The 26,130-nt window shown below is 36.6% G+C and overlaps 1 protein-coding gene across 7 annotated transcripts in view; it reads right to left on the bottom strand.

The window, feature by feature from the left end:
• STXBP5 (syntaxin binding protein 5) overlaps window positions 1-26,130 on the bottom strand; it is a 119,530-nt gene that overhangs the window by 45,996 nt on the left and 47,404 nt on the right. For all 7 annotated transcript variants that reach the window (XM_075413748.1, XM_075413742.1, XM_075413744.1 and 4 more), the window contains exons 8-15: window positions 17,419-17,542; window positions 14,906-14,984; window positions 8,733-8,887; window positions 7,494-7,566; window positions 5,179-5,326; window positions 4,718-4,785; window positions 3,612-3,652; window positions 1,345-1,565 (exon numbers count right to left, since the gene is read on the bottom strand). In XM_075413748.1, coding sequence (XP_075269863.1) covers window positions 1,345-1,565; window positions 3,612-3,652; window positions 4,718-4,785; window positions 5,179-5,326; window positions 7,494-7,566; window positions 8,733-8,887; window positions 14,906-14,984; window positions 17,419-17,542 — 909 coding nt within the window. The remainder of the gene's footprint in view (window positions 1-1,344; window positions 1,566-3,611; window positions 3,653-4,717; window positions 4,786-5,178; window positions 5,327-7,493; window positions 7,567-8,732; window positions 8,888-14,905; window positions 14,985-17,418; window positions 17,543-26,130) is intronic.

Here is a 26,130-nt window from a genome sequence, read left to right as displayed (position 1 = left end):
GTCTTCAGAAATACAGAGTCATACTAACTAGTAAAGACTGAATATCTGAAGATTGCTAAAACTTGAACATCTAAACTATTTCACAGTATTTAAAAGCTTACTGCTTAATATTGGAAAGAAATTAAATACTGGATACAAGACCCATTTAATTATCATTCTGTGCATGTAATAAATCCTCAGTTATGAAGATGACTTGCTTTACATAGCTCAGGAATGCTAAAACGAAGAGCCGAAGGCACATAGATAGGTACACTTTATACTGATGTAGCATTTTACACGTGGGACTTAGTTCAATGTTCGATGTTGCACTGAACTGACCATATATTTTAAAGAACTAAGTTCATAATGATTTCAGATATTTCCTGCTGCTGGATCTATAACAATATTAGTATTCACTGTATTGCAATGTCAAGAAAGTTTTCCGCTGTTTCTCATTATCTGCAAATTAGAACTCAACTCATAGACTGAAACAAAGAACTACACAGTAAGTTTTAAAGTGTTCCTAGTACTGAAGAATAGTTTGCTAGGGGCTGATTTTTAAAAAATCATTTAGAAAAACTATTCCCTCATAAAGGAATGTACTTGTACATAAGTAAACACCATAAGGAAAAAAAAATACGCCCTGTCTTCTTAAACTGAGATTTGTTTGAAGGAGGCAGAAGCAGAAGGGGGTGGGGGGGGCACGCAAGAAGACCACAACTACATTACTTCGAGCATACAACATTTTACAACTAAATAGCTTCAAGTTAGCTTTCAGCTCATACATTCAGATAAGTAAAGTTGCCTCTGTGTGTGATTTTACAAAGGACTTCAACTCTTATAATATAACTCGTTGTTGTATCTTATACAGAATAAAACAGTGACACAGCAAAGTCCTTAACAGACCTTAGAAGTGTGCCAGACATGCCCTACTTTCCTAGCTTTACATACTGAAGAAGTTTTGCCAATACAGGTGGTAATTATTAGGGATCAAGGGGAAAAAGCAATCAGCTCCCTAAAAGCTTTGAAAATACTTGAACTCCACATCCCATTCACGTCTGTTTTCACTTTACCTTTGATACAGCTAAGTTTTGACCCATTATTTGCTTTGATAGATAGAACAAATAACTTATTGGCTGAAAAATCTGAAAAATCCAAATAAAACCAAAATCTTGGTGTGCAATTTTCACTTTGGCTAAATTTCATAATGTATTATTTTCCTCCACAAAGATACATCTCCTCATTTTGAGGCAATTATTTCTGTCCATTTCACTAGTAAAATGAAAGACAATGAAGGAGTAAATTGCTGCAACAGTCTTATTACAGTTAAATCCTACAAAGTTAAAAAACGGTTATACTAATTACCGGAATGACTTCTGTTGTCACTTCCTGCTTGCTGAACCTGTAAATAATGACATGTGCAGAAACTCCAGCTATGCACAGCATTCTGCTTTCTGGACACCATGAGATGATCTGAATAGCATATGGATCTTCATCTACTATATCTGTGTTTGGCCTGTCATCTTTATTCCGTGATTTTTCAAAAACTTTGGCTGTTTTTAGCTTATAGAGTACTTGCAGCGTTACTAGGAACAAACAGAAAGAGATACAAATTAGTTTTGATCTACATCGATATTTTTCTCTTGTTAATTTTTTTCAGTTTAGAATCTTCTCTTCACAGATAAAGCCACTATATTCAATAAAAGAGAGCAGACTAGAAGCACTGAATGTCTGTGTTGACTCTACCTGTGCAGTGTACCACTTGCCCAATGCAGGATCAGTTAATTTAAAAAAAAATTAACAAAAACCAACAACACTTTCTGGGAGATATATACTAAGCTTCCATTATGAACTCAGCCCTCACAGCTTCCCAAGGCTTAACTATACTTAGGGATCTCTTTATAACAATAACATATAGTTACATATGCCATACTCACAACTTAAGCCTATCTACAGCAGAGAACGTGAAGCTCCTTTCCTTTCTCCTTACAGTATTTCAAATCCATGGCCTCTCACCTGTGTTCTCAGACTTAACAGCCCCAGTTTCTCCAATTTTTATTTTGTTCTTGCTGATCATTCAGTAGTGCTGCCCTCTGATCAGTGCACATTTTTCTTGATAGTGTGTTTCCCACAACTGTTCCAGTCAAGCCATGCCGTGGTTTAAAATTTTGACAGTTACTCCATGTTGGTTTTACAGATATTCCCACTTCTTTATCCCGATGATATTTTTTTTGTGCAACACCGACACTGCAATCCAATAAACCTCCATTTTTTTTCCCAGAACATAAGTTCTGAGTGTAAATCATTGATCCTATATTCAAATAAATCATCTTGGATGCTATTCAAGAATTAGCAATATCATTCTAAATTGTAATTGTAATTCATTCTTACGTTCTCTTTCAACTGCCTTGGTGTTGCTTTCAAACTTCACAGGCACATTCTCTAGTCAGTAACCCAAATCACTGGTACAAATACTCATCACATCATTAGGAAAACTTAATTTATAGTATCCTTTCTCCTCTTCAACTTTTTCGTGGTTTTACCTGAATCACACTTCCCTATTCATCTGTAAGACTCTGCTAGTAGAGAGATTTAAAAGTTTTAAAAATTGAGATACAGGGTACTTGCAGTTCCTCCCTTAACAGGTTTATTTATCTGTTTTAGAAAGAAACTAAATATCTTTGACAGGATCTCCTTTCGACAGATCTATGCTGAATAGAATTTTTAAGCACACAGAATCAATCAGGTTTGGGCTTCCTGCCCCACCCACCCCACCTCCCCCCAGGTTCCACCCCCACCTCACACTGAAATTCAAGATCTATAACACTCCAAATACTCCTCCTCCCAGTTTTTAAACATATACATTGCATCTGTTCCCTCCCACACCCACACACGCCTTAGCATTCTGGAATCTCAACAGCCTTCTACAAGTTTTTAAAGACAACTGATAATGATTCCAACATTGCTTCACACAGCTTTTAAGTATCAGGAGTAAGGTTAGTCAGAACTAGATTAATTAAAACATCTAACTGTGTAGTCCATTCTAATTTGAATTCTTACTGCATTTCTCACTGTTAGCTATGTGGATCAGATGCAATTGACCCTTTAACTGAAGAGAAGTGTAAAACAGTAGCAGATTCTTCAGGTCTGTTCAGCATCTCACCAAAGAAAAGTGTATTTTACTGTTCTCCTGCCTTTCTTCACAAAAGCCTAAATCATTTTATTAGCAGAAACTACTACTGGTTCCAATTCTCATTTTTAGATACTGTAATTTATGGGGAGCTGAAGTCTTATAAACACTTTCTTCTCTCCTGTCTAAAAAGACAGAAATAACTTACTAAAATTCATTTTTACTAAAAAAGGAATGCATTTTCTTATCATGCATATCTTTGCTCAATAATGTGCTCGTGAAGGTGCTTCTAAAAAATGTTAGAACTCTTCCACTCTTGGACTACCAGTGCATTTTCACTGAGGTGATAAAAACAGTGAAACAATTTAATTTTAAACCAAAGATTCCTATGAGGCAGGAAATAATGAGAATGACTGGTCTGCAATTACATTCCATTAGAGAAATTAGCAAGTTTAGAAAACTCCTACTGCACAGGAAAAAAATCTCTACTGAAAACACTTACTTGCTGAGGCATCCCAAAACTTGATTGACCCATCAGCATGCCTATGAAATATTAAAAAATTAATAAGATAGTAAAATGGTTAGTTGGAATGTTAGATCTCTCTGCTACTGATTAGAAAATATATGGCTAACAGTGTATTTTTATTAGTATTCTTAGTGACACTGTTTTCACAGTTTATTGGAAGCCAATATTCTACGAACACATGCCCCAGTGACTTTGGAGATAAGGTATTAAAAAAAGTTTAGAGGCTAACTCCCTGAAATTCCACTGTACCAATACTAATTTATCATTTTAAATACTGATTTCAGTTATCTGCATTTCCCAGAATTCGTTTGGTATACCTTACCATGTGTTGTTTCTTAAAAGATGTCCTTTATTTGGAGCGACACTTGTAAAGGAGATGCCTAAATGTACTGTATTTCAGTGTAAACGAGTCACCTCACTTCTTTATTTATCCTTTAAATTGAGAATCAGATGACTAGATTTTTTCAGGACTGTCTCTCAAAGTCTCTGCAATGTGTAGTATGAAGTGACAGTAATCCTCATTAGGGCTAAAGGGCTGCTCTGAAAAACACTTTAGTAGTGCTCTCACTTTCAGAGATGCACTGTACTGCTATAAATTAAAATTTTTTCGTGCTCCTTAAAGTAGTATTAGAAGGATCAGTCTCAAAAGAGATCAAAACAAACAGTATTTGCCTGTACTTTTTGAAATAAAAAGTTTGGCTTCCCTTTGCAAACTAAACTCAGTAGCTATTTACTGGAGTTCCTATGCTTTAAAACACTACTCAACTATTTTCCAAAAGTTAAAGAATGAAATATAAGTTCAATCCAGGATAAACTGAGAACAAGCAGACAATCACAATACCGCATCACAACAATCCCTGTAAAACACCTGCTATTGTTTCGTTCCTACCTTCTCTTCCACATTTTGCTTTACTTTCTTGTTAACGCCTGAAGAACATTATGCAAATGACGTGTCTGGTACACAAAACTTCTTTAATCATTCAAACCACCCTTAGAACATTGTTTTCTATAATAGGAACAAAATATTCTCACTTCTACTCAGTCAGCTAAGAAAATTATGACTACACTATGGCGTCACTTACCCTGTAATAATTATCTCTGGATAGCTCTGAGTGATCAAACCCCAGTTGCCTCCACTGATAGGCCATTCCTGGAAGATTAACAAACACATTGAGGAAGAAAATATCATACAGTGCAAAGTCAAGCCACCAAAACTACTGCAGATACTGCAGATTCCAGTATTTCACATGACTTGAAAAAGTAATTAGACATATCCACTGCAAAGGAAAAAACCAAACAAGGGCCATAAACAACACCCCTGCTCCAGGAAGTCCTTTAGTTTCCAGCGACAGGGCAATCAATGGGAACACATCAGGAAAGCATGACTATAGGATTGACATATGCCATATCCTCCCTAGCCAGCTGCTATTAGCCACTGTCAGAGTCAGATGGAGCTTTGGTCTTAGTGTAGCCACTCTTACATTGTTTAGAGCTGTTGATTTTCAGTATTTTCAAATACATAGGTAGGTGCTAGATGTTGTACCTTCTTACTGTAACCTTGACGTTTCTGTCGGGCGCCAACTGAATAGAGTGCAGGTATGAGGTCCACAGGACAATCAGCAAAATATTCACAACATGTAACCGGTGATTCGTGTATAGTCAAAGGATAGGGATTCTCAAATATAGGGTACCTTTAATGGATGAAAGGGGAAGACTGTTAATATGGGAAAAACTTCTTTTTTTAAATGCAGAACACAAGAAGAACACTGAAGACTAGGTTTGCATTATTTTCATATAGAGGAAAATAAATCAATTTAGATTATGAACAAATATGCTATGTAACTTTACTGCACATCCAGTACGCTACCAAGATACTGTAGTAATCTAGATAGAGCCTGAAGTTTGTACTGTTTCTAGAATACTTCTAGAACACCATTACTCCCTACAGTTTTATATTTTTTAAAGTTTACTATTTTAATAGTCTGTGGAAAAACTGAAGTTACCAAGTCCTAACTGTAGTAAAGCGGAGCTATAATTTTACTTCTAACTCTTCAGTCTATTCTTCCAGGGAGAAATACAGGAAGACTCCACTTCTCACTTTGTATTATTATTATACTGTTCTTAGAAAGCTGTCCAGCACTTCTCACAATCTACTTGCGACTCCAAGATCACTCTCTTAACATTATAGATGGCAACACTCAGTTACCAATTAGAAGCAAACACACACATACACTCTCAACCACCACCTCTGTCAGAAAAGTGACAGAGCCTTAATGAGGAAAAAAAGACATTCAAAGAATATTTATCTCCAGAGAAATGCATACTATGCATACAGGGTATTTTCTGTTTTGGTTTGGGGTTGTTTTTTTTGAGAGGTGAAAATGGAAAAAGGTTCTCAACACAGCTAAAGGAAAAATCAGCAAAAACAGAAGAAAACCTTCTGCATACCAATAACTTCATACAGAGCTATCTGGAAAGCCAAAACAATCTTCTAAAAACTGAATGAAAAAGAGGCTTAATTTTAACAAAACATGGTAAATCCATATGACAACATAGGGCAAAAAGGAAACCTCCTACAGCAAAAAAAAAATATATTTTGGTTTTTTTTGGGTGTGAAACAATCAACACTTTGCATGTCAGTCATAACAAAGACTGTTATACATTTTCTAAAAACATAACTGCTGGAGATTTTTTAACATTAAATGAAACAAGCCTTAACATGACTTCAAATTTCAGGCACTGCAAACTATTTCACTTCAGAAAAAAGCCTTGTACAAAACTTTTAATTTCAAGCTCATTAAAACTTGTTTTATTAATCTTTCAACATATGAATGTTGGAAGCTTAATGCCATTGGTATATCAGAAAGAAGTTTTATATACAGCATATGGCCATGTAACATTGGGAAAATATAAATGAAATTGCTCAGAATCTGCAGAGATATTAGGACTAAACTTGACCTTCTTCCAGATTCAGTCTTCATTATCTAAGGTATGACCATTGACTTTGAGGATACATATTTACAAGTTTTTATTTTGCCCTAGAAGGATGTTCTTCACAAGGATTATTCTTCATTGACCATCAGTGACTTAATCAGGAACACTACAAATCTTATCTGTCTGGTTCCTCTGCTACTAATCCCTTAACAGTTAGTTGTTAATGCCTATAATAATTTCAAAACCCTTGATAAAATAATTTGTAGGATCCAGAATTTTTAATCACCACCTAACAGAGTATATGGACTGTTCCACGAACAAAGTAACATGAGACTCAAAATGTGTTAGGCAAGTATTAGTTGTGAGAACTGTAACAGGATACTGTATTTGAAGCAACCTCTTACTACAGTAGTAAACTATGGAGTAGATGTTACCATTCTATTTCTATGCATATGGTATTTATTGCATCAGTACTGAGTTACTTTAAGCAATACAGTTAGCAATAAAAATCAGCAAATATTTATATGAAGACAACCACACTCAATGTCAGCCAAAATTACCTGGCTTATCTGAACAGTTGTTCCCCCTGCTTCCTTCCCCAAAAAATTCTGAGCTCCCCTCATAGCACTATGGAATCAACTTCAACATCAACCACAATAATTAAAAAGCAGCAGTGATCTATGAGCAATTTCTGTTCATCAGCCATGTCTGGAAAAAGTCACATAATATTCTACTCAACTGCTACATATAGTAGAAAAGTTGATCTATAAGGATATCCAGTTCTGCTGAAGAAACCTTACATTTAGTAATTCAGAATTTTACGTTCTGGACAGGGAGGTATTATGGTAGATTAAAATGCTATATAGCAGAAAAACAGGCTGATCGCTACAGCCAACCATTAAAAAGACTACACAAAATTCTTACCCGTTTTGTGCAAGGTCAATCAGTACTAAGTCCTTTTCTAGGAGAACAACTACAGCGTATGGTTCCTGAAAGTCTGAAAACAAGAAAGAAAAAAATTACTTATTGGTAAGTGTAGTTCTTATAGAATCACAGATCATTAGGTTGGAAAAGACCTCTGAGATAAAGTCCAACCGTCAACCCAACACCACCATGCCTGCTAAACCATTCTTACATGCACAGCCTCATGTATGTGATCAGTCCTTGCACTCTATCTGTTGAGAGTAGAAAAGCCACTTAGATGACTATAGAGTTTCTGAAGATATTTTATACACTCACTCCCCTGAATACTCGAAGTCTGGAACAGACACACTCTCCCTTTAGTTCAAAATTCTCAATCTCCTCCAGTTTGCTAGAACAATTTAAACAGCTCAAATAACAAGAAAAGGAACATGCAGAGGAACTTGTATAAGCAATATTTCTGAGAAAGGGCCAATTACTGAATAATAACATCCTCCCATTCCCAGTGTGCTTTTGCTTATATTCTGCGAGGTTTAAATACTAATTGCTTACAAAATGAATTGAAATACAGTCAACTCAACACTAAAATAAGGAAACTGAATGAGTTTCCAAATTTTATCTTGCTCTCTTTCAGGCAGACCTCAAATTCTGAGCTAAGCAGTTTTATATACTCTGATGGAAGCTGACAGCTGAAAACATCGGAGTCATCAGAAATATAATAGTATTAATCCAGGACAACTACCTAAAATATGATAAAAAAACCCCTTCTGCAGAAGGCAGATTATAGGTTAGTGATGAACTTCCTGTGTGTACTGGAATCAATAAAGTCACTAAAAGTTAACAGTACTATACAAATGCTAATCAAGACATAGCATGGACTGGAAAGATCTTATGTGCTCAAATAAATACTGATGAACACATCTGCTGCAGTAACTACAGCTTAAAATTGTAATGTTACTTTTTGTCTCATATGCTTTTTGGATTAAAAAAAGGAAAATCCCTGCAACCAGCAATCAGCATTCTTCCAGAAGAAAAATTGGTTTCACAATAAACTATTCTATTACAATGCTTTAGGAAGCAAAACAGACTTCAGACAATAGGGATAACAGATGTTACTGCTGCAGTCTGATCCCCAGAGATAAAACAGAAAGGCAATAGTAAAGAATATTCTGATGGGATAAGACTCGAGAGAAGAGGTTGAAGTACTAAGAAAAAAAAAAACACAAACTTTACAGAGCCTACCATTAGGATATGGTGTTTCACAAAGGGTTAGAAAATCAACAATAGAATAATCCATTTCTAGCACAGCAGTACTTTTCCCATGCATAACTGTTAAACAGGGTCTTCTTCCTACAGTGTCATATGACAAGCCTCCTGAGAGAATGATGAAAGGCTCCCTGGAATAAAGCAGAGGCATTTAGGATCAAGCCAAGGTAATATGTAAAGAGAGACTGGGCAGTTTTTGTAGCCTTACAGTAAAGTTCAGTGCGATATCATTAAGCAGAGATACACAATAATGCAAACCAGTTCTCCACGCAACGTGTAGCTTTGGTATATGTTTCAAAACTTTAAAACCAAGAGTTAGAAGACTACAACTCAAGTCAGACATCTCTTCCAAACCTTTTGTTCTATGTTGCCTGTTTAAGAATCTTTGCAACTGTTTGCCAAGATTTTTTTTTTATTTTGTTAAACTTTAGAATTGTTTCTCTTCTACTGAACTACATATTCAGATTTGCCAACAGCCCCATTTATCCATAATATAAAATATTTTAGCAGGATCAGGAAGAAATAGTCCCATGAACTTCCCGTTACTATTTACCCTAAATTTTGTAGGATGAACAATTTTGCAACCATGTAAAGCAATTTTGCAGTCACAGTAATATGACTGTCTTGGAGAAGCAACCAGCTCCTTGATAAACTTCAAAGACCTAACACTTTTAAAGTAAAGACATAAATAAACGCCTATAGTTCTCTCATCACACATTTAGTCTAGACATTTTATCCATTTCCCCCTCTAACACCATGCACAAAACTGAAGAAACTACTTCCACGTCACAGACTACTTCTACTGCATAATTAAATGGCTGAGTACAGCAATACAAAAATATTTCTTCCGGTCATAAGAAAACACATTAGAGGCTTCTCTTAAAAATGTTTTTAAAGTCTTTACAGAAAGATATTTCTAAATATATCCGCATTTTCCCCAATACACACATAGCAGGTTAGTATTTCATTTACTGAAAAACATGAAGTAAATATATTTGTTTTACTAGATATTTTCTTCTTTCACAGTTATCAAAAGTCAACACTCAATACTGTTTATGTTTAAAATAAGGCATAATACCTTGTAAAGAGCAAACGGACTGTTCAGAAGTATACAGCTCAAGAAATTTCACCCTTTATTGGCTATTGCCTCAAATTCCAGGATATATTTCTGGAGGAAGAACGGTCACTTAGTGTAAAACTCCTCCAATCTACTCTTCTGCTTACTTTAGGTAGGAATCCTTTGTTTGTGTACTGTTTTGTACCCTTTGTTTGAGTTTACCTTAGAATCAATGAGTATGTCAGTATCTGCAGAAAATTTGTAGGGGAAAAAAGCACCATCCTGACATTGTGAAAATGAGTCTGAAGAGATTTTTTTTTTTTGGTCTTTTCCTATAATGCCATCTTCTTCATACTGTCTAAATGGCTTTCACTAGTTAGCATTTGAAATAGAAACATGACAGATTAGGTACATCTTTCTTCTTGAAAACTGTGCATGAAGGGTTTAGTTTATGCACATGCTGCCCTTCATGAGTTTAAGGCTTGGTTGAAATGTGCTCTGTGTTTGTAGCATTGAAGGTAAAGCAGACTGAGATAAGCTTTCAGTTTCTACAATTATTTCACAATCTGCCTGATCCTTCAGAAAGCCCCATGACTGAAGAGTTGATAGGATCAAACAGTTCTGCTGGCTGAGGAAGAGACCTCAAAGGAATGGCCATTGGTCCAGCAAGTTCAATATCCTGCCTCCAACATCAGCGAAAGTATATTTCTAGAAAAACAGTCAGTTTTCTCCAAGTTTTATTTAATCTCAGTTCTTCACATTGGAACTTCACACAATCTTTCGTTTTCAGATCCATGCAGCAATTTCAGGAAAAGAATAAATTTTAACTTAACCTGGTATTTTTCAGGATGTCAATAAAGAGAAAAAATACTGGTGTGATGTACTTGCAGTATCTCATTGTGCTGGAATGATTTATTGCAGTATTTTTTGTCTTCACTAAATCATTAGTTGTTGAAACAATAATGTTGTCAGAACAATTTGCAGTAATTATTAGACCTAAAGGTTCACCAAGATCAACTGCCAGTAACAAAGTGACAAATTTCAGTTTCTAGGTGTCATATCACAGCGAAAACTGCATGCACATTTCTTCTGGTTTTATTCCTCAAGGTCATCAGGTTGCTTTGGGCAGGCTTGCCAGAGTCTGTATCCTAATGAAGCAAAGAATGCAAGAGCTAAGAATAGATTATATGGACCCGTCACATGGATTTTTCACAGATGGGTCAAAGATTAAAGTTGACTTTAGTCTGCCAGAAAGACTAATATAGATTTGTGTATGAACTTCTCAACTTTTCATGAAACCATGGATTTACCAAACACAAGCTACGCATTTTCTCACTAAATACTTAAAGTGTCCTTCGGATGTGGTACATACTAAAAGGTTAGTGCACATGAATACTAGAGAAATGCACAACTTAAAAGAAAAGTAAAATATTGTACATTACATAAGATTAAATTGGTGCAACCTTGTTTGGTAGATTTTACCTACCTGAAACAATGGAAAACATTTAACAAAAAGCAGTGCTCAACTATTAAAGAATTGCTATATAGCATTTTTAGCAGCTGTAATACAGAGATTCTTCTTTGAAACAGTTCTGCTTCAGCAGGTATGGAAGCAATCCCTTTATGTTAATTTCCTCATCAGTTAAATCTCTAAAATCTCTTGGGGAACTCTTAAAAAATGCACTATAAGGGGGCAATGTTGCATTGAAAAAAATTTCTGAAAACACAGGATTAGGTCTTGCAGTGTATAAAAATGTAATACAACTGAATGTTGAGTGGCTCACAAGCCTCAAGGTTGTTTCTGCTCAATTTTAGACGTAAACTGTCAAATGTCAGGCAGTTTCTTGCAATCTGGATGTGAGAGAGAACCGTATATACAGGAGTCAGGCCATTAGTACCAGTTGACACACTTTTGAAACCGTGGGTGAATTTGTCAATAACTCAATCCCTAGAAGTAAAGCTGGAAAATATTTCAAGCACTAGTTTAACTTGAGACTGGAAATCTAGTAGTGAAGATAAATTACAAACTCATCTTGGGAAGTGTGATTTTGAATCAACAACCTCACACAACAAAATAGTACTATTCAAACTAAATTAACAGATCAAGAACTTATCTGGAGACCTCATTACCACTGTAACCTCGGGGACCCAACTATATACACCCATCTTTTTAATTATGTTTTACAAGTAAGCTTTTAAGCTGGAATTTCTAGTATACAGAACTCTAGTAACAAAGAATAAGCTTAGGCAATTTTACCATAATGGTGATATCAACCTGAGTAAATACTATAAGGGACTGAATCTGGAGGGGTGGGAAATGGTATTAGGAAGCTCAACAGCTTATCTAGATTCAGTTTAAACTGAAAAGTACACATAAAAGGCAACATGGAAACCATTTTTGCAAGCTCAAAAAGTAACCTACCTTGGAACTCATCGCTTCAAAGAGTATTTTGGATGAACTTCAGTGGCTGGAGAACAATGATATTATACTCTGGGACTGGAAAATTATCCCAGTTTGCTCAAGGAATATACCAAGAACTTGCCTTTTGACCCCCTAGCCCATGTACAGGAGGACTGTCGATAGTAACCTTTCTACATATATTGTCCCAGAAATAAAGCTACAGACATACTATTGTTGTAGGGTAAAAAACTTTGGCTTTGGGGACTTCACAGGCACTATCTGCAGTAGACTTGAAAAGCCCAAAAAACCCAACAGCAGAAAAACTACAAACTTAAAAAATAAATAGGTAGTCTGTAAGAACCAGAAAAAGTCTCATGTCCTCCTGTTTCCCCAACTCCAGCTTCACAATATGGAGAACATAAAGGGGAAAAAAAATAAAAGCTGCACCAGTAGAAGGAATAGTGTCTGCAGCCCCTACTTCCAGTTGCTATCAGTTATGTTCCTTCTGTGTGGTTCTGGATACCTTTTCTCAAAAAAAATGTTTATTAGAATTAGAAGCAGTAAAGAAAAAAAAAACCAAAACAAAAAAACCAAAACAAGTAAGATCACATTAATGAAGTGATTTCCATGAGGAGATATTGAAAGAAACCTAAGCTCTAGACTACTCTGGGTAAGGGAGAGGCAAGAAAGAAGGAGTGACAGAAAGATGTTAAGACTTCCGTATTGAGCATAAAGTCACTGTTCTTCACAACAGAAAAGTCAGGTGAAATAACTTAAATATACATTAAACAGTACCTCTTAAATATGTTGTAAGCTTTTTGGTTTTGTTTTCTTATGTGGGGTTTTCGGTTTGTTTTTGAAGAACAGTTAGAGCAGACTGCTACAGAAGCAAATTTGATTTGTTTCTTCTATTCTTGCATAACTAGAAAAACTGTGGTCCTGTCCAGGAAAGATACTTCTCTGTGCTACAAAAATTAAACCATGAACAAATGACAGTGCTTTAGCTAAAAGTCAAAATTGTATCATGTTCACACCTAATCAATTTCAACTGGTAAAGAGAAAAAACTATCAGTTTTAAGCATTGAAAGGTAGGTCTGTCTTGCCTTAACATTGGTGTACTAATATTATGAATGAAACCAAAAATTCAAGTGTGAACTGAAGTACATGTAGTAGTAAATGAATGGAGATTTTCAGTGCACTGCTTCACCACCACAGTGCAAACTGGGGTTTTGTAGGTATGCGGTTTTTTTTAATTAAAGTTCTGGAAGAGTATCACAACAGTTATAGATTTAGATGTACATTGAAGATGAAGAAAATATCAGAGAGAAATTAAACTGAAACGCTTCAAAACAATAAGTTTGGATGAACACTGGAAAACAAGAGGTGTAATAAAAAAGGCCACACCAGAAAAAAGTAGTGTCACCAAAGAGCTATGTATTCTTGCAAATTATACCAGAATAACCTCCTGTAAACTGTGTGAAAAATCAACTAGTTTTCATGTTTAATATTATAATTGCATAGAACAAGCTTCAAACCACTCTTTTCCTTCAGAATGACTATTCATAACAGAAGGCTTTTGATTGTAGAAATTACTCTCAGCTTCAGCAGGTTACACTTTTGGTTGTCGGTATCTTTCTTTAGATCAGCTTTTCACATTTCAGTTGGGAAAGAAATATGCAGATGGATGTAGACTGCTGCAAGTACAATATGGCCTTCCAACTGATCATAGATGTTCATACATCTGGGAATTAGCCACAGTCTTAAATATCTATTTATCTCACTTTTAGCAAACAAAAACACAAAACCACTGATATCGTATGTATGAATACACCAATATATAGTAGAAGCCTATATTACATCAGTTAAGTAACAATCTTCTGTAGATTTGAATACCTGGAAAGCAAATGAAAGCAATACATAACACATCACTCCTCACCCCCCCACCCCCCTCAAATCAAAGAAAATAAAAAAGGAAAAAATAATCTACATTTGCAAATAGCTGAACAGGTTTCCATGACTTTTTCTTCATACTGCACTTTTTATTCAAACATTTTCAAGCACTTTAGAACCATAAATAAAAGAAATTTCATACAGTTCATTACACCCTTGAAATCTTAATTGCAGTCTTGATAACAAAACATGCTACTCAAAATACTGTAATTCCATCTGAGCCTCTTGTTGCAATTACTCCTTTGTTTCATTCTCAATGTGTATAATCAGGCACAGTTCACTGCATAAAATTACTGCACTCTACTAGAAAAGCTTCTGTCCATAACATTTTTGAGGGAGGAACACATATTCAGAATTTAGAATATTCGCATCAGGCTACTATTTGTCTAAGTTCAGTTTTTCAGGTCTGTGCTTGAGTCTTCTGTGCTTTATCAGACTTTTTTTCTTTAACATTCTCAAAATATTGAGCAAAGATACACATAAGATTAGTAGCATGGAAGAAGCATGTAGATAATGCATTATCAGCATCTTTACCTAAGTTAAGGTTTGTATGTAGTAATTTGTTCACATACGTTTTTGTAGTTTATTCAGCAATATCTGATTTACCAGAACTATTTCAGCTGTTTTACCATAGTTCAGTGCCATCAGAACATGTGTCCCAGCAACTGGGAAATAAAACACATTCCCAGAGAGATGCATTTATTTTGCATATGTTAATTTGGCATACAAAACAAGTCTTACCCAGCTCTAGTAGTTTTATATTCCACCTTAAGAATAGGTTTGCAGGGTTCTGGCTTCTTTCCATCCTTCAGCTGCTTTCCTAAAGTGAATTTTTTTCTTATATTAATCTTACAGCTCCACAACATGATGGCAAATTCTAAAATTCACTATGCAATTTGCAAAGTAGAACATTCATGCAAACATCTATCCAACACCTCTGACAATTACAGACTATGCCTCAAAATAACGTTATTAAAGATTTGTTAAAACTCTCAACACACCAGCCAAGAATATTTAGGTTTAAGATTTATTTTCAGTTGTTTTGTGGGTTTTTTTTGAAGTGTTGTAGACTATTTGTATCCAAAAGTATAATCCTCCCCTAAAAAGGTTTTTTTAAGTAGCACTGGGAGATTTCAAACTGATCTCATTTCTACCACTTTGCAATTAAAACTGGACAGCTTACAAGTAAAATGAGATTTACTGAGTGTTATCCTTAAGGGCTAAGACATTAATTTGAATGTGAACACCCAGTCTTTCTCTACTGTACACTATTAGCAACTAAAGCTTCTACAGATACAATTTCCCATGGAGTCAAGAGTCCAGTGTAAATATGAATCTTTTCTATCTGATCATTGATCAAGTCTAATAAAACTATAAAATTCTGCACAAAACGTAATCTGAAGCCCAAGATCAAAATAAAAATGTTTATTAAGAGGCAAAAGCATTAAAATAAAGTTAGTCTTGTCTAACTAGTTTTACTACTACAGTAGCAGTCAGTTTTTTGGTTTTTTTTTGACTGCTACAAGAACACTTTCCACTTTAGTCCACAGCCAGCACAGTAAACATGGACTTTCTGGGGACTCCAACAGGTAAACGAGGATGTTTCACTATAGCATCTTGTACTACAACTGTAACCTCAGATTATCCTCACTGTTGTAATCACACTTCAGAATCTGAGGCAAAAAGTGATTAAGATATGACTTAGACACATGCACATCATGTAAACCTGGCATTAATATAGAACTTTTTTGAAGAGCAGCATCATATTTCACAGAATCACAGAATGTTAGGGGTTGGAAGGGACCTCTGTGGGTCATCTAGTCCAACCCCCCCGCCGAAGCAGGGTCACCTACAGCAGGCTGCACAGGACCTTGTCCAGGCGGGTCTTGAATATCTCCAGAGAAGGAGACTCCACAACCTCCCTGGGCAGCCTGTTTCAGGGCTCCGTCACCCTCAGAGGGAAGAAGTTCTTCCTCATGTTCAGACGGAACTTCCTGTGCTTCAGTTTGTGCCCATTGCCCCTTGTCCTGTCACTGGGCACTACTGAAAAGAGTTTGGCCCCATCCTCCTGACACCCACCCTTCAGATATTTATAAGCATTTATTAGGTCCCCTTGTAGCCTTCTCCAGGCTAAACAAGCCCAGCTCCCTCAGCCTTTCCTCATAGGAGAGATGCTCCAGTCCCCTCACTATCCTTGTAGCCCACCATTGGACTCTCTCCAGCAGCTCCTCATCTTTCTTGAAGTGGGGAGCCCAGAACTGGACACAGTACTCCAGGTGGGGCCTCACTAGGGCAGTGTAGAGGGGAAGGAGAACCTCCCTCGACTTGCTGGCCACACTCCTCCTAATGCACCCCAGGATCCCATTGGCCTTCTTGGCAGCCAGGGCACACTGCTGGCTCATGGTCAACTTGTCATCCACCAGCACTCCCAGGTCCTTCTCCACAGAGCTGCTCTCCAGCAGGTCCGCACCAAGCCTGTACTGATGCATGGGGTTGTTCCTCCCCAGGTGCAGGACCCTGCACTTGCCCTTGCTGAACCTCATCAGGTTCCTCTCTGCCCAACCCTCCAGCCTGTCCAGGTCTCACTGAATGGCAGTGCAGCCTTCTGGTGTATCCACCACTCCTCCACGTTGTGTGTCATCAGCAAACTTGCTGAGGGTACACCCTGCCCCTTCATCCAGGTCATTGATGAAGAAGTTAAACAAGACTGGGCCCAGTACTGACCCCTGGGGGACACCACTAGTTACCGGCCTCCAACTAGACTCAGAAGAACAACATGCAATGTTAATTTCCTAGATTAACACTAATGCAAGACTTCTCAGAAGTGGGAACATTTTACCAGATGCTATTCTTACTCTGTTACAAACCTTTCCAAGAATTTGTATGGTAATCTACACATTTATACATGAAACAGATGCTTGCTTATATGTATTTTAAATGACATATGGGATTGTAATGTCAAGCAAAAAGCAAGCCCCGCAAAATACGCATTAGTTAATTTTGAGATCAATGCAATTGTGTGAAAGGCCAGCTCGAAGTTCAAAGATTAAGACAAAACTGCATTTATTCGGATTCTTATTTCATACAGACTGAGTTTTGTATATGAAATCAATCAGAATTTGATATGACAGAGGGTTTACTTGCACTGTAAATGCATTTTTAATACTTGGTTTTGCAAAACACACTTCTATTAAAAATAAGTTCTCTGTCTTTTAAGAACTGTCAAACACAGTGGGTATTCATTTTCATCTCACCGTGTGGAGTGATTGTCTGGAATGGTTTGGTAGGAGATTTTACATTCCATATGGTCAAAGTACCATCTGAGTGACTACAAATAAATTGTTTTCCTTCATGATGCCAAGCCACAGAGTGGATAGCCTATGCAAGAAAAGAGGAAAAGACAGAACTGTGTAAGTCAAGTATCTTAGTATCATTTTATCCTTACTCCTTCCTCAATGACATTAGACAGCAAATGGAAATCAAAGAAAGTACTAATTAAATCATACTCCTCTTAGTATGTCCCAATTTACCCACAGTTTCTGTTCGTAAGTACTTCTTTCAGACATACAATAAAGACAGCATTTTTGATGGATAAAGTAATAACATGCTTAACAGGAAAAAATCCTCCTCAGGTTTTTCAACAATGAGTAGCATGCAGAGAGTAACTACAAGCACTTATTTGAGCTTTGCTAGCCAAAATTATTATTGGGAAACTACACTGTCCACAGAAAAAAATATCTACTTGATGGGAGTATCTACTCAAAGTTTTAAACAGCATTGAGATGTCTTTGTGAATACACACAAGAAGCAAGCATGGGCTGAGAACACAAGTGAAGTGAAAATTGAAGTAATGATAGGACTTTTTGAAATTATGAAGATCAAGAAAACAGAATATTACATTGAATAAACATTCTAATGTTGCAATGGCAGTTTTGAAGCGTAGGAATCTTTACTAGTAAGTCATACCATGAATACAGAAAGACCTTTATATTTATAAAATTAGAAATGGAAGCATTAAGCCATGCCACATGAAATCTTACTGCAGAAAAAAGTTGACTAAATGAAATCTAGTCACTGCATTAAAGCGACAGAAAAGCAAACAATGACGCAAAGGGTACAAATAAAGCAAAGAGATCAACTAGTAAGAAAAGATTGGTGCCATTTCTACTTCCAGCGTCTTTATCAGTACATGGAGACATTATGAAACCATTAGGTGACATTCAAGGGAATTTTAGTTACAGCATGAAACAAAATCCCAAAGTATTTTTCTACTACCCAAAAGGTGCAGAAGGAAGTATTACCTGATAGATGTATGAACTTTGATATTACCAAGAAGGTAGATTTGCTTAATACTTATGAAAAACGCATGACTAGGTAAACTGAAATCAGGACCTGAATATGTGAATGCTGACGGGCTGTGCAATATCAACTGTTGGGTGGATGCCCTCAGCAGAGATTCTGTCTGTAAGCAGGGCTTAGACTTCCTCACTCCACAACCTCAGGATCTCAAGTATTTCCTCTGTGAGGAAACTTGGGTGTGTGAGTAGTAGGGAAGCCTAACTAGCAGTGAAAAATTAGGCAGTAAATTACTAGGCGAAAAGCAAATCACAGAAGACAGATTTAAGCTAGCTTTGCCTAAACTGATTATATACAGATCAGCTCTTCACATTTCATAAAATTTTACAGAAAAACAAGACAATTTCCAGAAATACAACTGGTAGAATCCAGATACTAAATGACAGAGGAAAATAAGTACGCTACATGAGTGCAGAGTCTCCACTAATAACTTTCACAACTTCAAGCAGTAGAAGATCTGGATATCTGTGAACTACATATTAACAAAGTTTAGTATTTTAGTGAAATTTAATCTTGCTTCCTGTGGAATCACTACTGATATTGTTAGAATACAGATTCAGTGTACCAATATCACATCTACACATATGTTGCTCAAACCTAGACATCTCTCACGAAGTCTCATAGAATCAGAGTGAAATAGTCTTGCTCATTCTGTAAGATAAATTTTTATTTAGCAAATAAAAGTAGGTATTATAAAAGAAATTTTGCATAAATACTGAAAATTTATTTCTGCTTGCCAATGTATTATCAAAGCCAAGGATCAGCAAGTTTGAAAGTGCAGATTCAGTAAAGCAAAGATTGCATTTCAAAAAGGTCTTTTCACCAAGAAAAATTATCTATGCTATGATTAGCAATACAACATAATAGGTATGTTTTAAATACAATTCCACGTGGAGTCTAACTCTGACAACAGCAGACAGTCCACAGTGTAAATGGAACAGATTTTGATACAGATTTATGTAGAAATAGGTCTTAAGAACCAGTAAGAAAGCAAGCTATATAGAAGGACAAATCACAGAAATGAACACATTTTCCTTTTCTTGAAAATGAAAGTCAAGAGGAAGAAAACGAACAACTCATTACTGTTGAAATGGCATTAATGCTTACGAACATAAAAAGATCTGATAAGCTGAGCACAAAAGGAGAAGAATGACTGCTATCACTTAATTTCTCCAAGGAACCTGATGGGATGGAACGATGCTGACAGAATAATGAGGCCTTTTGCTTTATGGCTATTTATTGCCTAATTTTATAGAACATCTGGTTACATTTAGCAACTGAGCTAAATATTATTTAAAGCGTAACAAAAACAAGTTTTATGTATTCTTAAAATAATCCAAGTAACAATTCTGTCTGAGTACAAAAAGCTTTGGTACAGAGCACTATCCTTTGCTATTACACAATTCAGAACTTTTTGTAAGCCTGAAAGTAGCTGTAGCATAACCTCTACGTATACAACAGGCTAGTATATCTACGACGACAAGTCAGTCACAATGAAAAAATTAGAATAACTTTAGGTGGCACTAGTTCGTTGATATTAACAGCTTCAATCACCAAAACAAAACCAATAACTGAAAAATCATTCGAACACTCAAAAGCAAGAGTTCTGATATTTTTTCCATGGTTAATATTAGTGCTATAATTTGAAGGAAAGAGTAACATTCAAGATAGAAAATATTTAAGGCACAAGGTGTCTGTATCCTGAAAAGGAGATATCTGCACAAGCAATCCAAATCCTGGCCTCACAAACATTCTCAATCCTTCCATTTACAAACTTGCACCGAATACAGGGGATCTTTACAGGAACTTACACATAGAATGCTCCACAAAAAACCTTTATCTAAATAAATCTTTAAATTTACTTATTAGAACTAAAATGTTCCTTACCAAAAGTATTCCTACTACCCCCTTCACTTCGATCTGAATATAAGGTAGCTGTTCTGGACTATATGGAAGTTTGTTTCGAAACTTCTGAGATAGTTATGTGTTTTTGGTTGGTTGTTTGGTTTGTGGGTTTTTTTTTTTGGGGGGGGGGGTGTCAGAATCAAATCTTACTTTTTTAATAAAAAACACAGCATAAGTGTAGAAATTAACCATCCTAGAGTGTTACTTGCAGACAGGCTGTGCACACAGGAAGCCTCACTTTCACCAGCCATTCCAGAAAGATTATCCTGTGTGGAAAAACGACTGATGTACTGCCTGCAAAGAAGCTGAACACACCTGATTTTCAACAAGGAAACACTGTTGCAATAACTGCAACAGTTACCTGAGGGAAACTGTGGGACTGTGAACTGCAGTCACAAACATGAAACTGAAAAAGTCTGAGGAGTAACATTAAAAGCATTTATAGGCAAGCCTCCTACAGAAATATCTGAAGTAGATCACTAGCTTTTAAAGAGATCCATGCACGTGTAAAAGTTTAATGAAATTGAGTTTTACTGCTGCAACAGCTTGTCAATATCCCTAGAAATCACCATTATTCCTTGGTACTCTACAGAGGTACAAAAGTTATTCTAAATACCACTTACAACTTGAGACAAGTTCATTAACAGATTCAAGTTTTGATTTTTTTTTTTCCACCAAGGGGATTTAACTCTTTCCAGTCATAAAATTCATACACAAAAACACCCCTTCTTTTCAATTCCTTCAAACTTATTTTAACACTACAGCTGATTATACGCATACCATTTCAGAACAGTTTGAGACCATTCTTTATATCTTATCTTCCTGAAAGACAAGATGCATACAGAAACGTATTGATACTTCGATGTGAATACAAAAACTATTAGTTTAAGCAGTTTCCTCTTTCTAAAAGACTTTCACCTCATTTTTCCTAATACCAAGTTTAGACGATGGTAAACACAGTTGCTACTACTCAGAAAAGGAAAAAAAACAATCTAAGTAAGCTGGGTTTCCCTTTGCAGTATAAACTGTATTTCACATAAAAAATGCATAATTTTTTTTAAATCCCCAATGTCTGAACACAAAAGGCTTAAGAACCATGGAAAAAGAAGTTACAGCCTTATTTTTTCCACTGAGGCTGCCCAAGACAAAAAGATGTTTTGAGGAAACTGTTTCAAATAAACTTTCTAAAGAAAACTTCATTCACAACTGCAGTTTATGTCACAGATAATTTCCTCCAAATTCTCTAAAAGAAGAATGTTACATTTGTGCACTCTTAACTAATTCTACGCATGCAACATATTGCTGTTATACTAAAAAGTATACAATACTGGAGGTTCAGGATCTCCTTTGTAATACAGAAAAATCAAGAAAGATTCTAACTACATGCCCTGTTACAAACTTGAATGTCAGAAAGAAGAATATACCAGCAATCAGCACTAATACTGATCATGACCCAGAGCTGCCTCCCCCAGCCACAGTTAAGCAGAAATATGATTACAAAGGTTTCAGGTGTTGTGTTGCCGCGCACCCTATAAGCATTCCTGTCCTTGGGATGAGTGCTCCTAGTGTTCTTGTGCTGCAACTGTCCAAGCACAGTACTGGGCAGGCACATGTTCAGACAGGAAGAAAGCATGGATAGTGTTCCACTGACCAAAATTTCAGGCAACAAATGAGACTGCCCCACCACAACATTGGAATTGGCTTCATTACAAATTATCTGACCTGTAAGAAGCTTTCTTGAAGCAAAGCAGGAAGCGACAAAAAGATATAACATAAATCAGCTTATTTCCTGAGGAAATCACACAGGTATCCATCCATAAACCTCTGACTGTCCAGTAAGTTTGACCCTCATTGCTCCTTAGCAGAAGATGATCATACAGGATGGCATTTGGACCCCTTGACACATCTGAAAATTTGAGTCTAAGAGTTGCATCAAGTCATTCTTTGATTCTATGATGGTGGCAGACTGCACAGCCCCTCAAGTTACATATTTTAAGACCAATGTCAACTACAAAGTGGTAAGAAAGGAGGAGACTAATTCAACAGCAAAGTTTCCAGCACACAGCCTTTATGGTATCAGGGTGCCTGGCCATCCTGCTCATGATGCCTGATGAAGCCTATCCACCCATTAACAGCTACCATCACTCAAACAAAACAGGGAAGTGTATTTCACAGCACTGCTACAGCAAAAAGACCACACAGTTGGAGAGGATCCAGCTCCACGATCCTGACTGCTACGTCTTGTGCCTCAACATCATGCAGAACTGCAGCTGTGCTGAAGCACCAAGCTCTGCTGATGTCAGTCTTGTAGCTCCGAGCAGCAACAAAGCTCACACCCCTGAGTAGAGCACTGCCATTTCGAATGGGCACAGAGTCAGTCATCACCTTTGCAACGACTTGTTGATGGTTGGACTTTATGATCTTGGAGATCTTTTCAAACCTATGATTCTATGACTCGCGATGGATTTTCTGAGACTGATGGGACCACACAGTTAACAAGTACGAGAAAAATTACTTGTTTTCAATAGGGTTAAGAGCCAGAGAATGTCTCCCCAGTGCTAATAAGCAGGCCTGATTCACCAAACAAGATCTCTCTGTGAGCCTCCCCCGCTACACTTCAGCAGTCCGAGATGGCACAGTCAGGGAGGAAAAATGGAGACAGGACAGCGATGTGCTGTATCCAATGATCAGCTCTGCACCAGATCCCAAGTGTGATCATCTTACTGGTTTTCAGCTCCACACTCAGCAGAGCTCTCAAAAACAAGTGGAGAACCAAGGATATAAATCCTAATGTTTAAAACCCTGCTGCTGATACAAGGAAGAACATCACGTGCATTACTGTCTGACAGAGAACAGTTGAAACATGTTCATGGATGGAATATAGCCCATACAGTCAGCATAAGAAAGAAGCCTCTGGCAAAGCCACCAAATCAGAAAACCGAGCAGAAAAGAGCTAGAAAGATTCTGAGCATGTAAGTATTCAAATTTATAAGGTGTGCTAGGAAGAACAGCAGAGCGCTTTCTCTGCTCTGTGCCATACTTTAAAGCAAAGGAGATCTCATAAGACGAGGCACTATTCCACCACTGCTAGATTCTGTGCGTGCACTCTCTTGAGCAAGGAACCACTACCTTGCCAGAAAGTCTGAAGATTTTCCTCAAGTTTCCTTAAGTTTTCATGTGAAATGGGTCTTTCTGAATGATACTTTTCTTGGGTGTACAGGAAGAGGGGAAAAGAGTTAATTGTAGTGTGACTTGCTGTATTGTCACACAGTTACTAATGATCATGGAAAGATATTGCTGGGGTGGTTGGGGTAATACTGCCTTTTTTGGCAGCAAAACAATATTAGACTAAACTAGACAAGAAAGGTCTTGGCAAGGCCTTGTAATAGTTGTCTTACCCAAAACCTTGGTTAGCTGTACCCTCCCTGAGTCCTCCTCAATTCAGTCAATTTCCCTTGTTTCTGATATTCCATTCTACTTTAAAGCCTACAGAACTGTACTAGGCTGTCACTGAAAAGAATTATTTGCTTGCTATACATATACAGACATTTCATTTTTGGCTAAGTATTTGAATTGATAAGTTGTTCAACTAGAATGAACAGATTACTTTCTAATCAGAATTCCAACAATGCCAGTCAGCATTTTTTACAGTATCATTTATGGTGTTACTTGTCTAAGATGCCAGAAAGTTACCCACCTTTCCAAAGTAATCCCTTTCAGCCTTAAGCAAGTGAGAATGCTTTTCTTTTTTGTGTTAAGGAAGCTGCTCATAAAAAAGAGCAGTTTTTATTACTTGGCAACATCATTTTATTCTTGCAAAATACATAAGGAAAACATCTATCTTCTGCATTTCTTAATATTTGCATTCACTTACTTGAAACTGTGCTAGCTGAAAAATAGTAAGAACGGTATATTTATATAGGCCACTAGTTAGCACCCATCACAATATGATTAGAAAACATTAGAGAGTTGAATGTTCCTTTCACTGACAAACTGAGGGAGGTTCTCCATTTTTTTCTGCTAAATACAAAACAGAGAGGCACTGAAGCATAAGAGAAAGATACAGAAGCCCTACCTCACCTGACTCACACTAAATAAAGAAGCATAGATATATGTAGTATACATATAATCATCCACTTCCTGCAGTTTTCTATTCATTATCTTTTCTGTATCTGATGGGATCTCCTCTCAAGGCCATCGGTTCAGAAACAATTACAGCACTCTCTGCAACAGCACCTTTCAAGAAACACGTATTTTTCAATTCTGTTAGAAAAAACTAACCATTTTATTTCTATGCCATTCATGCCAGAATCCAGAAGAACTTCAAACTGCTTAAGTATCAAATCCAAATTCAAAAAAGGGCCATCATTCTATTCTGCCTCCCCCCCCACATTAGATCTAAGTAACTTGTCCATTGAAGAAATTCCTTGTCACACAATTTTAAATGGATGAGAACCATCAAATTACTACTGCATATAGTAATTCTTTTTCCAAAGAGATATTTTCCTTAAAGAGCAATTTGAACTCACAGAAAGAGCATACTTCAACTAAGACTTGAATGGCAAATATTTTTTTAAGCAACTATAAGTATATTGATTCTTACTAATGAGAACAGTGAAACTCATCAAGTTCAGCCTTTAGATCTCCATTTTTTTCCTCTCCCCTTCCTATCCATTCCCAGCTTGCACACTTCTTTACCAAAGGATCTGACCTGAGGTATTTCATTACCTCTTCCACAATCAAAAAACCAAACTGAACAGGTAGATGCATTCACTTATAAATCCTAAAGGAAATAAAAATGAAATGGCTGAACTACTCACGGCTGTTTGCAACCTCCCAAACCAAGGCTGGTTCAGGAAGATAACAAATATGGCACTAATTTTTAAACAAATGGACCACAAATTGAAAGAAAAACACAACAAGCAGCACAATGTCTACCCTGGGTAAGTTTCTAGAAACCACAGCAAAACTTTATTAAAGAACAGAGTTAATTGATGTATGAGTACAATATACCAGGCATGAGAAGTCAACATGCTTTTTGTAAATAGAAATCATATCCAATCTCCAAAAATACTAACAAGCACATGGCTAATTAAGCTGTCTACACAATTTTCAAAGTCTTTCAACAACATCTCTCAGAGGAAACTAAAACCAAACAGACTAGAAATCCTTGAACAGGTGAACAACTTTTTAAGGTATCAGGAAGCAAAGCAAGCTAGAATAAAGACAGGCCAACAGTAATCGATTAGTTCATGGATGAAGGTAATTGGTTGAGAACCTCAGGGATCTGTGCTGCTCAGTTTATTCATAAATAACTCAGAAAATTAGAATTAGCATATTAAGGTGGTAAGTCTACTGAGAGTACCAAAGTACATTCAGGGTAGAAATCAGGATTCCAGTGAAGAACTGCAGAAAAAATTCTACTGTTCAACTACATAAATGTGAAGAGATGCATAAACACAACGGACTTTGAGCTGACAATTAACACTGAAGAATCAGACTCTAGTTTTATAGTATGTTGTTCCAAGGAAGTATCTGCTTAATGCTTGCAGCATCAGAAGTCTAATCCAGTATCAAGATCAAGAGAGAAAGAAAACAAAACCAAACACAATTATTCTGCACCATAAATCCAGTGTGCCCACATCTTGAATATACTATGTTGCTGTGTTCCTCTTTTATAAAACAAAGATAAAATAGAACAGTTA

Source organism: Opisthocomus hoazin, chromosome 2, assembly GCF_030867145.1.
Source record: "Opisthocomus hoazin isolate bOpiHoa1 chromosome 2, bOpiHoa1.hap1, whole genome shotgun sequence".
NCBI classification, from domain to species: domain Eukaryota; kingdom Metazoa; phylum Chordata; class Aves; order Opisthocomiformes; family Opisthocomidae; genus Opisthocomus; species Opisthocomus hoazin.
This window is presented reverse-complemented; position numbering and strand designations above follow the sequence as displayed.